The 15,581-nt window shown below is 41.0% G+C and overlaps 1 protein-coding gene across 4 annotated transcripts; it reads left to right on the forward strand.

The window, feature by feature from the left end:
• The first annotated feature begins 745 nt into the window (after positions 1 to 745).
• On the forward strand, positions 746 to 13,198 carry BZW1 (basic leucine zipper and W2 domains 1). Of its 4 annotated transcripts, none has more exons than XM_009182719.4 (12): positions 746 to 920; positions 2,368 to 2,441; positions 4,785 to 4,961; positions 5,111 to 5,205; positions 5,769 to 5,834; positions 6,542 to 6,677; positions 7,406 to 7,515; positions 7,641 to 7,811; positions 8,170 to 8,316; positions 9,387 to 9,525; positions 10,571 to 10,693; positions 11,529 to 13,195. In XM_009182719.4, exons 2-12 carry the CDS (start codon positions 2,378 to 2,380, stop codon positions 11,558 to 11,560), a joined length of 1,260 nt encoding a protein of 419 aa, XP_009180983.1. In that variant the 5' UTR covers positions 746 to 920; positions 2,368 to 2,377; the 3' UTR covers positions 11,561 to 13,195. The 4 variants fall into 4 exon arrangements, with proteins under 4 accessions (XP_009180983.1, XP_003907838.1, XP_003907839.1 ...); XM_003907789.5 differs by having other exon boundaries at positions 783 to 1,200; XM_003907790.5 differs by lacking the exon at positions 746 to 920 and adding an exon at positions 1,567 to 1,699 and having other exon boundaries at positions 11,529 to 13,198.
• The last annotated feature ends 2,383 nt before the right edge of the window (positions 13,199 to 15,581 follow it).

Below are 15,581 nucleotides of genomic sequence, written 5' to 3' on the forward strand. Positions count from 1 at the left end.
AAAGTAATTTTCCATGAAGTTGTGGGGGGTGGGTGGGGGTAGAGGTCATATAGTTAATTAAGGAAAAGAAGTAAACTATTTTATCAAAAAGTTTAGGGAAGAGAAGCCACTCTCCTCCTACCAGTGAGGAAGCAACTGGAGAGAAGTAAACTACCGTACAGTGAATAAAAACATGGGGCTACATCCTGGAGGCGCTGTGCATCTCTATCTGCACACGTCCAGTGTTTTTCACACGCACTATCTTATCTGATCGTACCCCAGCTCCCTGATGATATAGCCTGTTCTGAGGGGTTCTCAAGGTGTGGACCAGCAGCAGCATCACAGAGAACTTGTTGGAAATGCACATTCATGGGTTCCACACCAGGCCCACAGAATGAGAAACCACGGGAGGGGCCCAGCAGTCTGTTCTAACAAGCCCTCCAAGGGATTCTGATGCTGTCCAAGTCCCCATAGCCACCACACTCGGGACACAACCGCTGCAGGGAGCGGGGACCGCGGTTGGAGGACAGAATTTCCCCTTCTGAATCCTCGGCCTGTGTCCTCTTCACTCCTAAAGGAAGCGGTGAACGAGACAGCCCCTCAAAGCAAAGTTGCCCTGCAGGCCACTCAGCCGGAGCGAGCTCCGCCCATCCCGGTCAGGGCGGAGGTGAGGTGTGACTTCCTTCCCCAAGCCACGCCCCCATGCCAGCCACCGGCCTCCGCCCCCGCACAACCCGAGCGCCCCCGCCCTCGGGCTTCGACTTCCGGCGCTGGAGGAGGGGGCCGGCGGGGAGTGACTCCAGGAGGACGCGTCCAACTTCGAGACCGGTGGGGGCCGGCTCCGCTCTTCCAGCCCCTCCGTGTGTTAGGAGGGCGGACGACGCAGCGGCGGAAGAAAAATAAGCTAGTCTAGGACACCTGTCCAGGAGACGTGGAACCCAGTAAGGGAATAAAGAAGCCTTGAAACGTCTCTCCCCTCCCCTCTCCCGGTCCCTCACCCTAATCCGCGCGGAATGGAAAAGACGGAAGCGACAGGCCACGATGAGGGCGGGGCGGGGGGGGTGGGGCAAGGGGAAGAAATCTCGCGATAGGACAGCGGTCCGGGCGGGGGTGGCACCTCTCCCTCCTCCTCCTGGCGTTAGTTCCGGTCGCAGAGGAGACACCGCCGCAGTTGCCGCTACATCGGGGATTTCTGGCTCTTTCCTCTTCGCCTTAAATTCGGTGAGACGCGGCGCCCCGCTCACCCCGGGCGGACGCTGCGGGCCGTGGAGGCTGGGCAGAGGGCGAGGGAAGCGGCTGGCTGAATGCGGCCCGGCTTGGATGGGCCCGAACGGAGGCCGCCACTTGAGGCCGGGCCGGATCCAGGGCCTGAAAGGCCGCCGCTTCGGCAGGGAGGCCGAGAGGCGGCGGCGGCCCGGGTCGGGAAGTGGGGTGCGGGTGCGCGCCGCGGCGCTGGTGGCGAAGGCAGTGGCCGAGCCGGGCTCCCTCCGGGCTGTGCCCGGCCTGGCTAACAAAGCCACCGTGGCCTCTGTTGGGTGATGTACGCGTGGGGGCTTCCGGCGGGCGGGGCGGAGGGGCTGCCACCAGCACTGCGGCCGCCGCCTCCGCCGCTGCTTTCGCTGGAGGGCGGGCGGATGTACGGGGCGGCTGGGGCCCCGGCGCAAAGCGCCTCAGTACCTGTGGTCCACTCGTTGCGGCGGCCGCCACCGCAGGCGGCAGGGTCAGTGGAGAAGGAGCCGCGGGACCCTACGGCGCCCCGCTGTGGCCAGTGGGGTCCTGGGCGGGAGGCATGGGAAGGGTGCGGATTGGGAGACACGTGCCCAGGGAGGAGGCTGGGACTGTGGGATATGGGCGAAGGAGGCTGGGCTGGCTGTTAATTTTGCAGGCCTGAGTGGTGCAAGGCGGCCGCTGTTGCGGTCACAGGCATGACCTAGGGCAGGGTGGTGCTGCCTATAACCAGGCCCATCAGAAGAAGGGGTTCACCTTTTGACAGTGTTTTAGAATTGGCATACACATTTTGGATGCCTCCTGACTATGGTGGTAATCTCCCTTTGCGTTCTGCGATGCCTAGTGGTCGTGGAAGATGTAAGTGAATGTAAAGAGGAATGTGGAGGAAACTGAACAATTAGGTTTATGATGGGTGATCACTGTAGCATTACAATGTCGCCTAAAAGTGTAGTTCGCAATACTAATTTGAAGGGTTTCTTGTAGAGAGAAATGCAGATTTTGGCGTACATTTGATTCAAGTGAGGGTAATTCTTTGTGCCTTCACCAAGCTGAGAGTGCGTGTTCCATTTGATTCATATGTGATTATACTAAGGTTTGATGCTTTATTTTAAAAATTAGTATTATGGCACTGAAATTAAGGCTTTATTTCTCCTTTCCTAGGGTGTCTTTTATGAATAATCAAAAGCAGCAAAAGCCAACGCTATCAGGCCAGCGTTTTAAAACTAGAAAAAGAGGTAAATATTTATGTTTCGATGTCTTTTCAAACCTCCAGAATATCTTGTGTATCTTGCCTCCTCTGACAGGCACTTGCATAGTACTAAAGCCTCAAGAGAAGATACCAGAAAGAAACTTGAATTTCTCGTTGACTGCCATTCACATACACCTTTAGTATTTCTACTGCTTTACCGCTCAAGCCTTAATTTTTAGTATCAATGTATCTCTAAGCCGGTTAATGAATCTTCTTTTTAGTGTGAAGGTAAAATACTTTTTAAAACAAAAATAAGGGCTCTGTTTTCACTAGCAAGCAGTCTTATTTAAGCAAACTAAAATGAGCAAAGATGTTAATTTATAAAAGGAGAACTCCTAGTGTAGTCACCCAGATTTTGTGAAGATTTGTGAGAGAAAACTCAGACTTCACCCATGGAAGTTAATTGTGGAACAGGATTCACATTGTAGTGTCTTTTGAAATACAGACTTAGAAAAGTATTAGAATTATATTACTATTTTTTTTGCATTCGTGTGTACTTAGGTGAATGTTGAATTCTGTAGCAAAGTGCTGTGCTAGTGATATAAAGCTAAATAAGATGTAGTCTCATGTATTTTTAATGTTTTTGGTCAAAAGCATATTAACCTTATTTTACAGGTGGTTTTGAGGAAATGAACTGGGTCAGCTACGGGTTATAAGTTGTGTTAAGTAGCAGACATTTTGAGATATAAATTGTAGAATTTTAAAATCGCTAATCATAGGCTGTCTGTCCCCTTGTAGTAGTGGTGGGGAGACCAAAGTGTGATTTGATTCTAGTCTTTGCAGATTCATTTAGATTTAGCTGGTAAATTTTCTTTCTTTTTTGAGACAGAGTCTGCCTCTGTCGCCCAGGCTAGAGTGCTGGAGTGCAGTGGCGGGATCTTGGCTCACTGCAAGCTTCGCCTCCCGGGTTTACGCCACTCCTCCCTCAGCCTCGCGAATAGCTGGTACTGCAGGCGCCCGCCACTACATCCGGCTAGTTTTTTGTATTTTTTTTTTAGTAGAGACGGGGTTTCACTGTGTTAGCCAGGATGGTCTCGATTTCCTGACCTTATGATCCGCCTGCCTCGGGCTCCTAGAGTGCTGGGATTACAGGTGTGAGCCATCACGCCCGACCTTAGTTGGTAAATTTTCTTAAGGAGCAGTTGTAAACTAGAACAGTTTGACAGTAAAATGGGAAAGTGTATCTCTTGAATATGTGGATTACTGATGTTGCCTTGATATAAATAATAGCAAGTAGCTTTATCATTATTATTATTATTAGCATTAGGGGGAGATGTCGCTTCCCCAGTTCCAGATAGAGATCATTCGTGGCCTGGCTGTTGATGGTTAGGGTACTGGGTAGGGTATACAGCAATCCCTGTCTGGGACTGAGGGAGTTTCCAGACACAAGACTTTCAGTGCTAAAACCAGGAGAGTGCTGGACACACAGAGGTATTTGTCACCCTAGTACTGTGTGAAAATTAAGATACCATCTAGCCTAGATTGGGAAAGCAAAACCCTATTATGGAGTGTGTGAAAGCAACTCAGTAAAGGTCAGGTATGTGCACAAGGCTATGGTCTGGGAGCTTTCTGTTTTATTAATGTCATGTAGTATTCACAACAGCTTTATGGGATAGCTGTTCTTATCCCCATTTTACAGTAGGGGGATTCTGGCATGGCGAATGAGACTGTTTGCTGAAATTCAAGTGGTTAAATGGTGATCAGGATTTGAATCAGGCAGTTTAACTCCAGAGCCCATGCTCTGAACTACTACTCAACACAGTATCATCTCTCGATTACCTAATTTCTCTCTCAGTTTTCCTTCTGAATAATTGGAAAAATCTGCCTCACAAAGTTGTTAACAGGATTAAAGCAAATGCTTAATATAGTTTCTGTCATATTGGGTGCTCATTAAATGTACTTTGTAAAGCTCACCTTCATAAATGCCAAAGGAGTGGTTCAATTTTTTTGTTGTTTAATGTTATGAACATTTAAAGAAAAGGATCAAGAGCTCCAGTGTCCAGGGAAAACTGAAAGTAATAAAATTTATCTGTTAGAGGATGGCCTAAGTTTTGGAAAAGCCAAGAGGCAGTAGGAGGGCATTCCCAGTAGAAATTGCCTCATGGCAGTAGGAGCACAGGACACTAGCACATTTAGCTCACTTGTGAAATTGTTTGAAAAGTTGCACAGTTCTTGTGAGTGGGCCATCTTGTCTTGCACTTGCAGAGGGGAAACATGTAAAGGATGTGAATTTAACTTGTTTAACAATTACATCTTCATAAGGTGATAGTTTTGTGACATTTTGGTAAATCTTTTAAAACTAAATGTTTTGGGTCCCCTGTCTCCCCAGATGAAAAAGAGAGGTTTGACCCTACTCAGTTTCAAGACTGTATTATTCAAGGCTTAACTGAAACCGGTACTGATTTGGAAGCAGTAGCTAAGTTTCTTGATGCTTCTGGAGCAAAACTTGATTACCGTCGATATGCAGAAACACTCTTTGACATTCTGGTGGCTGGTGGAATGCTGGGTAAGTGTCTGGGGTTTGTGGGCTTAATAATTTAGAAAGGTATAGTGTATGGAGATTATGGAGACTCTAGAATATGAACTATTTGGCAAACTTGTTAAAATGGAGTGATTTTTTTCCTTGTGTTGTATTTTGGTTTTATCCAACTTTAGCCCCAGGTGGTACACTGGCAGATGACATGATGCGTACAGATGTCTGCGTGTTTGCAGCCCAAGAAGACCTAGAGACCATGCAAGCATTTGCTCAGGTAAATGAAACTTAACATAATTGTTTTCAGTTAGCTACTATCCATGTGGTATATTTGAGGAATATTCTACTTTTAAGAGTTGTGGTTAGAAAGTTGAAGGAATTTGATTTTAAATTTTAGGGAGACTGTTCTTGGTGCAACGGGATGAATTAGAAACTTAAGATGTGTTAAGGTGAATAAAATAGGGAAAAATGAAATTAACTCTCCTGTTCCTATTTGTCCTGAAATTACTCAATTTTTAAGAAAAATGTCAAGCTAAAAAAGTCATTTTCGTATTGTGATTTCTCTAGTTTATCTGCATATATTTATTTTTAAAGTTAAATAAGTTGTGAGCTGATTAGCTTTTTAATCAAGATCTCATTGGAAAGTTTCGTATGTAGTTATGTTTGTATTATTTTAAGCAAAGAATTAAAGTACATCTAACCTGGACATTCTTATGTGTCACTAGAAATTCTTCTCAAGCTGGTATAAACAGCTCATAAACTTATATCCAGTGAAAGGTTTACTACTTTGTTATTCTAGAAATATATGAAGTTACTGAATTCATTTCATGTTCTTCATAGGTTTTTAACAAGTTAATCAGGCGCTACAAATACCTGGAGAAAGGTTTTGAAGATGAAGTAAAAAAGGTATGAGGAATAAGGTACTTTGTGGAAAAGAAAAGAATAGGGTTAGAAGGAGGGAATGTTAAATGCTAATTCTCCCACAGATTTGGGGTAATTTTGTTTGGTTGGTTGGTTGGTTTTTTGGAGTGTCACTCTGTTTCCCAGGCTGGGAGTGCAGTGGCTCAGTCTCTGCTCACTGCAGCCTTCGCCTCCTGGGTTCAAGCAATTCTCGTTCCTTAGCCTCCTGAGTAGCTGGGATTACAGGCATGTACCACCATGCCTGGCTAATTTTCTATTTTTAGTAGAGACAGGGTTTCACCCTGTTGGCTAGGCTGGCCTTGAACTTCTGGCCTCAAGTTATCTGCCCTCGGCCTTGCAAAGTGCTGGGATTATCGGCATGAGCCAACACGCCTGGCCCAATATTGCATATAGATGCCCAGAAAACCTGATGCGTTTATCAATGACCAGGCACTGTTCGATACTAATTCACTTAATGTTTATAAAAACCCTGTGAGGCAAGTTTTATTATCCACATTTTATATGTGAGGTGCAGAGGTTGAGTAACTTGCCGAAGATCATTCAGCTAATGAGTATTGTAGCTTAGATGTAAACTTGGATGGTTAGATCCCAGAGCCCACGTGTTGAACCAGTAGCCAGTATAACATGCTTTACTGTTTCTCTTAATGTAGTGTAATTGCTGTTTTAACCCTTAACTGTTTTACTTTTTACAGCTGCTGCTGTTCTTAAAGGGTTTTTCAGAGTCGGAGAGGAACAAGCTGGCTATGTTGACTGGTGTTCTTCTGGCTAATGGAACACTTAATGCGTCCATTCTTAATAGCCTTTATAATGAGAATTTGGTTAAAGAAGGTAATCAACCTTAAAGGATGGTCTTTAGTTGACTCAGAGTGGGGTGGGTAAGAGCATGGTTTACTGTTCATAGATGTGACTTCTGTGAAAGTCTTCGTTTATTAACCAGCCTTAAATTTAATAAGTTCAGTCTAATTCACTAGACATTTAATGAATACCTTTGGCATCCAGGTTTAATGGTTTTCTTTAGGAATACAATAGATAACCAGATTTAGACAAAATGTTGTTATATGTAATGCGAATACAATGAGAAATGCTGTGGGAACCCCAGAAGAGATTAATACCAATAGGGAGACTTGGAGAAAATGATGTTGGGGAAAATGTCAAGCTGGAAGGGAAAATCAACTCCCTGTTTGGCTCCAATTGTCAGATTATTCTGTACAGTAATTTTTTTTTTGAAGCTTTTTTTAAAAAACTGCTTACAGTAGTATTTAAGTTGCCTTAGTGTAATTCTCACAACAGCCTTGTCAAGTGTAGAGACTATTGCCCTCAATTTATACTTTAGAAAACACTTTAAGTAACTTGGCCAAGAATATACAATTCACAAATGGTGTAGACTAGGGAAATTGGAGAAGTGATAAACTGTGGCCCAGGAAAGTTCAGGGTTAAGTTTGTGAGGAAAGTCCGTAATCCCATGTGATTGAACTATGAAGGGAAGGATATAGAGGGGGATACAGTGATTGAAACCAGGAAGGTACTTCTGTTAAGTAAGCTATTTTCTTTTACAGGAGTTTCAGCAGCTTTTGCTGTAAAGCTCTTTAAATCATGGATAAACGAAAAAGATATCAATGCAGTAGCTGCAAGTCTTCGGAAAGTCAGCATGGATAACAGACTGATGGTTTGTAACTTTTCTTCCCATTCTTGCCAGCAGGTGTAAATGAGAGAAATTTCTCATTTTAAGACTGAAAAGAAAGTGTTAAATCTGATTTAAAGAAAGTTTAACCAGATAAATTCTTCTTTTAGGAACTCTTTCCTGCCAATAAGCAAAGTGTTGAACACTTTACAAAGTATTTTACTGAGGCAGGCTTGAAAGAGCTTTCAGAATATGTTCGGAATCAGCAAACCATTGGAGCTCGTAAGGAGCTCCAGAAAGAACTTCAAGAACAGATGTCCCGTGGTGATCCATTTAAGGATGTAAGTTTTTGTTTAAACTGTCTTTTTATGGCTAAGCTTCTAGCATAGAGATTTTCACTAATTTGAGGAAGTTATTTCACTAGGATGAGATTGAGTTAATAGTAAGGATGTTATACTGGAACTTTGCCTCAGTCTTTTGCATATGCTTCTTTAGTGCCTGACTGAGGCCCAGAAATGTAAGGGACTGGAGCTCAGGGCATCTTTCAGTTCTAAAGGTCTCTTTCTCTGTGGTACACATGTGGTTGCCAGTTGCATGGAAAAGGAGTTGTTACGTTTTTCTTAAAGGTCTAAACTTGATGTGTGAAGTATGTACATAATCAAAACTGACTTCTGTTACTAAATTTGGATTATTTTGCAGATAATTTTATATGTCAAGGAGGAGATGAAAAAAAACAACATCCCAGAACCAGTTGTCATCGGAATAGTCTGGTCAAGTGTAATGAGCACTGTGGAATGGAACAAAAAAGAGGAGCTTGTAGCAGAGCAAGCCATCAAGCACTTGAAGGTATTAGAACCATGCCTTGACAAAACAAACTATTCTGCTTTTACGTGGGGATCAGTGAACTGTGACTATACTTTTTAAAGAGGATTTATTGCATCCTGTGGTTCCTGGGGATGGCCCACAAGTAAATAGACAAATAGTAACATTAACTATTGAGGATAATCCTCTGAATTGGTCTGTGGTTCACAGATTAAAAACAAGAATATGGCCTGGCCAGGCATAATGGCTCACACCTGTAAAACCAGCACTTTGGGAAGCCAGCGCGGGAGGATTGCTTGAGCTCAGTTTAAGACCTGCCTGGCAACGTAGTGAGACCTCATCTCTACTAAAAATCACAAAAAGCCAGTCATAGTGGCACATGCCTGTAGTTCCAGCTACTCAGGAGGCTGAGGCAGAGGATCGCTGGAGCCCTTAAGATCAAGACTGCAGTGAGCTTACGATGGTTTTGTCAGACAGAGCCTGGGCGACAGGGCGAGATCCTGCCTCAAAAAAAAAACATGATGAAAAGGAACTTAAGCCTGTAATTAGATGTTTGCTTTTGAAGCAGGTATTGGAAAATACTAATATTGTTTGACATTTACTTGGACTACTTGGTATAGTATTGTTTATTTTACTTAGCTACTTAAGTCAATTTTCTGGGTTTTTTGGGTTTTTTTGGTTTTTTTTTTTTTTTTTGACAGTCTCACTCTGTCACCCAGGCTGGAGTGCAGTGATGTGATCTCAGCTCACTGCAGTCTCCATCTCCTGGGTTCAAGCGGTTCTGCCTCCTCAGCCTCCCAAGTAGTGCCTGGCTAATTTTTGTATTTTTAGTAGAGACAGGGTTTTACCATGTTGGCCAGGCTGCTGTCAAACTCCTGACCTCAAGTGATCCACCTCCTTGGCCTCCCAAAGTGTTGGGATTACAGACGTAAGCCACTGCGGCTCACGTCTTTTTAAAATTTCTGGTAAATGAGCTATAGTTTGCAGTGATTATAAAAGATGAGTTAAGTTCTGTATTGTCTGTATTGTAGGAGTTTTGTAATGGACAGTTATTTGTAATTAATGACTGAATCTTCTCTCCCTTCCTTTAACAGCAATACAGCCCTCTACTTGCTGCCTTTACTACTCAAGGTCAGTCTGAGCTGACTCTGTTACTGAAGATTCAGGAGTATTGCTATGACAACATTCATTTCATGAAAGCCTTCCAGAAAATAGTGGTGCTTTTTTATAAAGGTAATTTAGATTTTGAATTTTGTAAATAACATTTAATAAAAATCCTTGTAAATACAAAATGATCCAAATGATGAGTTATCTGGACATCAGCTGCCTGAAATATTTTACTTCTGGTTATGAGTCGCCCCTGATTAAATTGGGTGCTTTTTAGTGCACTGGTATTTGTTTAAAACATCTAAACCCTATTCACAAGTTAAAGTATGAAATCCAAAGCCGTCATTATGCGTCCTCAAACTTTGCCTCATACTCTAACCAGCTGTACGTTCCCCAAAGTTCAGCTAGATTCGATGGCTCACACTTATGATCCTAACACTTTGGGAGTCTGAGGCAGGAGGATCGCTTGAGCCCAGGAGTTCAAGACCGGCCTGGACTACATAAGGAGACCTCGTCTCTATTAGAAAATTAGCCAGGCAATGGTGGCGCAAGCCTGTAGTCCCAGCAACTCAGAAGGCTGAGGTAGGAGGATCGCTTGAGCCTAGGAGGTCAAGGCTGCAGTGAACCAAGATTGTGCCACTGCACTCCAGCAGCCTGGGGAACAAATGAGACCCTGTTTCCAAAAAAAAAAGCAAAAACCGGGTCCTGTAGTCTTAGCTCTATATAGTCATAGCTCTGGAGTTTTCAGCCTGTGTGAATCCTGCTTCTGTTCATCTTACCCTCCCACCCAGTGTTGACTTTCAGTAGTCCTTCAAGACCAGTTCAGAGTGCTTCTATAGCAACCCCAATTTCAGTTATCGTTCCCTTTTCTCTTGATCCCAATTTTAGAAACGTGGTCTAGTGGTTAGTAAAGACGAGACCCCTGTTGGGAGAAAATCCATTGCAGTTGGTCATAACACTTTGAAATTCTGCACTAATCAGACCAGCCTTGATCCTATGGAGTGTAGTTGGTGTGCACACATGCATTATTCTATCCTCCAGTTCTCATGGATGTTTTTAACTTTTCAGCAGTTTGTTTGCTAAGCAGGCATTTGCACATTTGGTGATTGTTCTAACTCTGTCTGAGTAGAGTATATTAAAACTCCCCTAATGCAGTGAGTTTTCTTTCCAGCTGAAGTCCTGAGTGAAGAGCCCATTTTGAAGTGGTATAAAGATGCACATGTTGCGAAGGGGAAGAGTGTTTTCCTTGAGCAAATGAAAAAGTTTGTAGAATGGCTCAAAAATGCAGAAGAAGGTAAGGATTTTCCTTTGTTTGATAATGCTCATTTTAATGTGGCCATAATATATCTTCACACGTGCTTCCTTCTTTCTAATGCCACTTTGTACCTGGAGTAGAGATTTTTGTTAACTTATAAGGCAGGTGGCAAAAGCTAGAGTTTAATTATTACAGTATATTTATGGCTCAGCCATAATAGTAAATGTTTTTGGTGAAATGGAAATTTTTGAGAATATTTAATGTTTATAAATTTGTGGATTTCTTTTTTTTACTTTTCTGTAATTAAAAATATAGAGACAGGGTCTCACTATGTTGCCGAGGCTGGTCTTGAACTCCTGGGCTCAAGCAGCCCTCCTGCCTCAGCCTCACAAAGTGCAGGGATCACAGATGTTACTGCACCCAGCCAGATTTTGGGATTTCCAAGTGAATGCTTTTGAATATCTCCCTCATCTAAATAGGGTATTAATAAAATTCCTTAACAGCTTCAAAGTTATATGGAGGCTGGGTGTGGTGTCTCACACCTGTAATCCTAGCATTTTGGGAGGCTGAGGCGTTCAGGTCACTTGAAGGCAGGAGTTTGAGGCCAGCCTGGCCAACATGGGAAACCCTGTCTCTACTAAAAATTTAAAAATTAGCCAGTTTTGGTGGTGGGCGCCTGTAGTCCCAGCTACTCGAGAAACTGAAGTGGGAGGATCACTTGAACCCTGGAGGCAGAGGTTGCAGTGAGCCAAGAGGGTACCACTGCACTGTGACCTGTGGGAAGGAGGGAGACTCTATCTTAAAAAAGCTTTGAAGTTATAAATGGGTACTTTGCTTTCTGATATATAATGTTTGCTTTTTTCCCCTATTCTAGAATCTGAATCTGAAACTGAAGAAGGTGACTGAATTTTGAAACTACACCCTCAGTAAAGCAAACAGGAGTTGTAGATAAAATGTCATGTCTCATGTGTCCTGGTTCTTACATCTTCCTACCTCCCTGTATCAAGCATGATATAAGGGCTTTCATGGCAAATTTTATTTTAACTGTTTCTATGGTTGCTGGAAATGTTGGGTTTAGTTTCTAAAACCATGTTTTAAGTAGCTACAGGAGCTATAGATTTGAATCTAATGTTGCATTAGTCTTTTCAGTTATCTTCTACCTCCTGTATTTTCTACTGTAATAATGTAATTTAAGGACTTCCACAATGAACAGTTCACTTTATTCCCTGGGTTTTCTATAAACAGTTTTCAAGATATGATTTGGTTAAAAAATAATTTGTTATAAAAATTCTGTTTGCAAATTAAACTGGAAAAGTATCCAAAGTCTCAAAAGGCAATGATTTGTGTGATAATATGGCATGCCCGGAGCCCTACTCATCAATGAAAACCCCATATGTAATAATCAAATTCATTTAACATGAATCTTGAATATGTGGACCATTGCTTGCATGTTAACTTTTTTTTTTTTTTTTTTTTTTTTTTGCATTTTTAACTCCAGATGTCCTAAAGCTCAATTGTTTGCTCTCTGGTTTTCATCCTTAGAGAAACCATGGAGAACAGACTTGAGAAGTTTAGGAAATCATAATGGGAAGAAGAAAGTTGAGCTTTTTCCCCTTGAGAAACTTATGCATTTAGTTTGTATCTTTCCAGGCAAAACAAATGGGTATTCTTTTCATACAGCCATTTTCAAATGAACCTTAGAAAAGTCTTAACATTTAAGGTATTTTATGCACAGAATACACTTAGATTGATGGGAAAGAACTCATAACGGAGTTTGAGTGAAGAAAATGACTGATGTACTAAACCCAGTAGAAATTGTTGAAAATGTTAAAGGTCAGCATGTTCTAATTGGGAATCTAGATATAGCTTAGATTTCCTATTGTCTTAGAGTATTTGCTATAACAAATGAAGTGCAATGACAATTATATATTCCTACTCGGTCATACTGGACTGGCTTCGTCTTAACATACTCAGTAATGACTCAAGCCTCTGGCTATTAACATACCCTAGTTGCCATTTTTTAATTGCCATGAGCCAGATACTTCTTGGTATACAATTGATCCATTTATTTTAATGGCTGCCTTTTCATTTTCATCTTTTCTTGCTGCTACCCATCTATGTATGTAGTCATTGGGGGGAAATGTAGCCACATTTTTTATGGGAAGACTTTGTGTTAAAAGTGAACATTTTGAAGGTTTTTAACTGGTGAGACTAGCCTGGAATAATGCCACCAGAGACTGAGTGGAAATCGCCCCTTTTGAAGGTGCCATTCTTATGAGCCAAAAGTTTGTCATTTAAAAGTTCATTTTGAGGGAATAACATGTAATATAATTTGAAATAAAGGTATAGAACCTTAAAAAGAATATTATAACTGATTGTTGTGAATGGGGTGAATTTGTTAAATGAATAACTTTGATAAAGTTTTTCATGCACAGACAAAATGTATTCACTAGATTTCTACGTAGTGATCTGCTTTTACTTTGTAATTTGTAGTTCTCAAAAGACTTTTTTTTTAAAAAATAAAGTCCATACTTACACTTAGGCTTTATACATCAGTCCTTTTTTCTTTTTTTTTTTTTTTTTTTTTTATTTTCTTTTTTTTTACTTTTGTTTTTTTTTTTTTTTTTTTTTTTTTTTTTGTAAATTCCATGTTATTACCTAGTGGTATTGTATGTTGTGTGTTCAGATGTCTTTACTGTATCTGTATACCATTAAGTAATAATTAGACTCCCAAACTGTAAACCACCTACACAGAATTCTGATGTAGCTAAAACTACATTAATATTTCTACAGCCAATTCATTGCATGTTTCTGCCGTATAAAGTGCCATTTTATACTGTGTATAGTGAAAAAGTGTCATCTTCCAGAACTACATTATAATCTTTGATCGTTTGTTTCTTCATAATGACAGAGTAGTGTTTCTTAGTACAATATAGTAAGTGGGTATCACTGTGACAGTAATAGTGTAAAGAAAGGGAATGCTTTATAAAAAGACTGCAGATTCTATTCCATATAAAAAGATTCTATTCTGAATCTTAAGTGGTAATTTTAGAATTCAGGTGCCAGTGCCAGCCTATGGCCTCAAATACGTAATTCTTAATATAGATGTTAAATTATACTTTTAATTATGATTGGATAAATGTTGATTTTTCTAACAGTGTCAGTTTCTAAGGATGTCTCCTCTTGGAAACTAAATGAGTTTTTAGAGCTGGTCATAAGTTTCTTAGCCTTACTCTGAGTTATAGATGTTATTTCATTATATATATAGATGTTTATTCCATTCTTATTTAACAAAAAAAAAAAAAGCTTCCTTCCATATACCAAAAATGCTACAGGATATTTTGAAATAGCATAATGATTTTAGTTAGGGGAAATGCATGGGACCAAGAGGTTGGACTTCTAATTGTTTTTCGAAAGCTTTTTTCCATTATACCCCCAGCCTTTTTAGACTTTTTTTCTAATAGAGTCCCCCATGAATTTTAATACCATAGATATGCTGCATATGTACCGTATCTCTGCTTTATACATGCAAAGAGTAAATTTTTTTTTTTTTTTTTTTTGAGACAGAGTCTCTGTTGCCCAGGCTGGAGTGCAGTTGCATGACGTCAGTTCACTGCAATCTCTGCCTCCCAGGTTCAAGCAATTTTCCTGTCTCAGCTTCCTGAGTAGCTGGGATTACAGGCGGCTACCACCACCCCTGGCTAATTTTTGTATTTTTAGTAGAGATGGGGTTTCACCGTGTTCGTCAGGCTGGTCTCAAACTCCTGACGTCATGATCTGCCCGCCTTGGCCTCCCAAAGTGCTGGGATTACAGGCGTGAGCCACTGCGCCCAACCAAAAAATTTTTTTTAATCCTTCTTGGTAGTGATTGACCCCCATTGAGAATGCATGCTCTAGTCTTTTTTAAAAGGGAAGAAGACCTAGTGATAGGCCTTTGCATTGGCAAGCATGTCTATACTGTGAAGTAGTAGTTTTTCTGTCAGGGTCAATAGAAAATAGATGAAATTCATTTTCAGCCAACCTTTCACCGGTTGTGCTTTGTACCTTAATCCACCACAGGCAACAGGCAAAGCATTTCCCACTGTCTTTCAAGGTCTTAACAGATTCTTACCTGATTGTAAATGTATCACTAAGTAGAATCATTTGGGTTCCTTTTATAAAAATCAGTGAAAATCCTCTAGATGAATGAATTAAAGTTGTAGGCATAACACTGATAAACGGTATTGAAATTTCACTGAGAAACCTCTGCTCTCATACTCAAGTAGGCTGCTTGCAGAAACTGACAACTATTGGTTGGCTTTAATGTAATGTAGATGCCAAAGTTTTAGTGTACAGTGTTAATTTCAACTACCAAATTACCTTTGTACAAATATTCCTCAGATACTGTCTACAGGTGCCATGTAAAATAGGTTAATAGGTATTTGCAAGTTCTGGTAAATTGCCTTGCTATGATTTTTCATGTTCAGTATTAGTCCCCTAGTATCAATATGAAGTTTTTCTATTCCCCAGCCTACTAAGGCCTAAAGGTTAAAATGCCAGGAATAAAAAGGTTTTCAATGGGCTTAATTTAAGTGGAATCTGGATGATGTGATAAGTACTCTTGTCTTCAGAGTAATGAGTTTATAATTGGCTTTTGTCCAAGAACTTTAAGTGGATTAATATCTTAACAATCTTTGACACAATTATATGAAACTGGATCAGAAAGGCTTCCTGACTCCTTTCTCTTCACTTTTTTTCTCCCAACTTAACTACAGGCAATTAACAGTCATTTTAAATCTAGTTATTTTTATTTTCCAGTGTATTTATTATCCTTTTATCTTTATGCTAGGAGTATAGTCTCACTTCTTAATGAGTTGATGGGATGAAGATACTTTTAAATGTGCTCAATCACTGTCATTTTAGTAACCCTGAATCAGAACCTCAGTTG

The sequence above is a fragment of the Papio anubis genome, chromosome 10, assembly GCF_008728515.1.
Source record: "Papio anubis isolate 15944 chromosome 10, Panubis1.0, whole genome shotgun sequence".
Classification (NCBI taxonomy): domain Eukaryota; kingdom Metazoa; phylum Chordata; class Mammalia; order Primates; family Cercopithecidae; genus Papio; species Papio anubis.

Bases quoted from the DNA above. Each gene is read 5' to 3' on its own strand.
- BZW1 (XM_003907790.5), top strand. From the start codon at position 1,614: ATGTACGGGGCGGCTGGGGCCCCGGCGCAAAGCGCCTCAGTACCTGTG. The intron at 2,442-4,784 runs GTAAATATTTAT...CTGTCTCCCCAG, and splicing joins TTTTAAAACTAGAAAAAGAG to ATGAAAAAGAGAGGTTTGAC. The intron at 5,835-6,541 runs GTATGAGGAATA...TACTTTTTACAG, and splicing joins TTGAAGATGAAGTAAAAAAG to CTGCTGCTGTTCTTAAAGGG.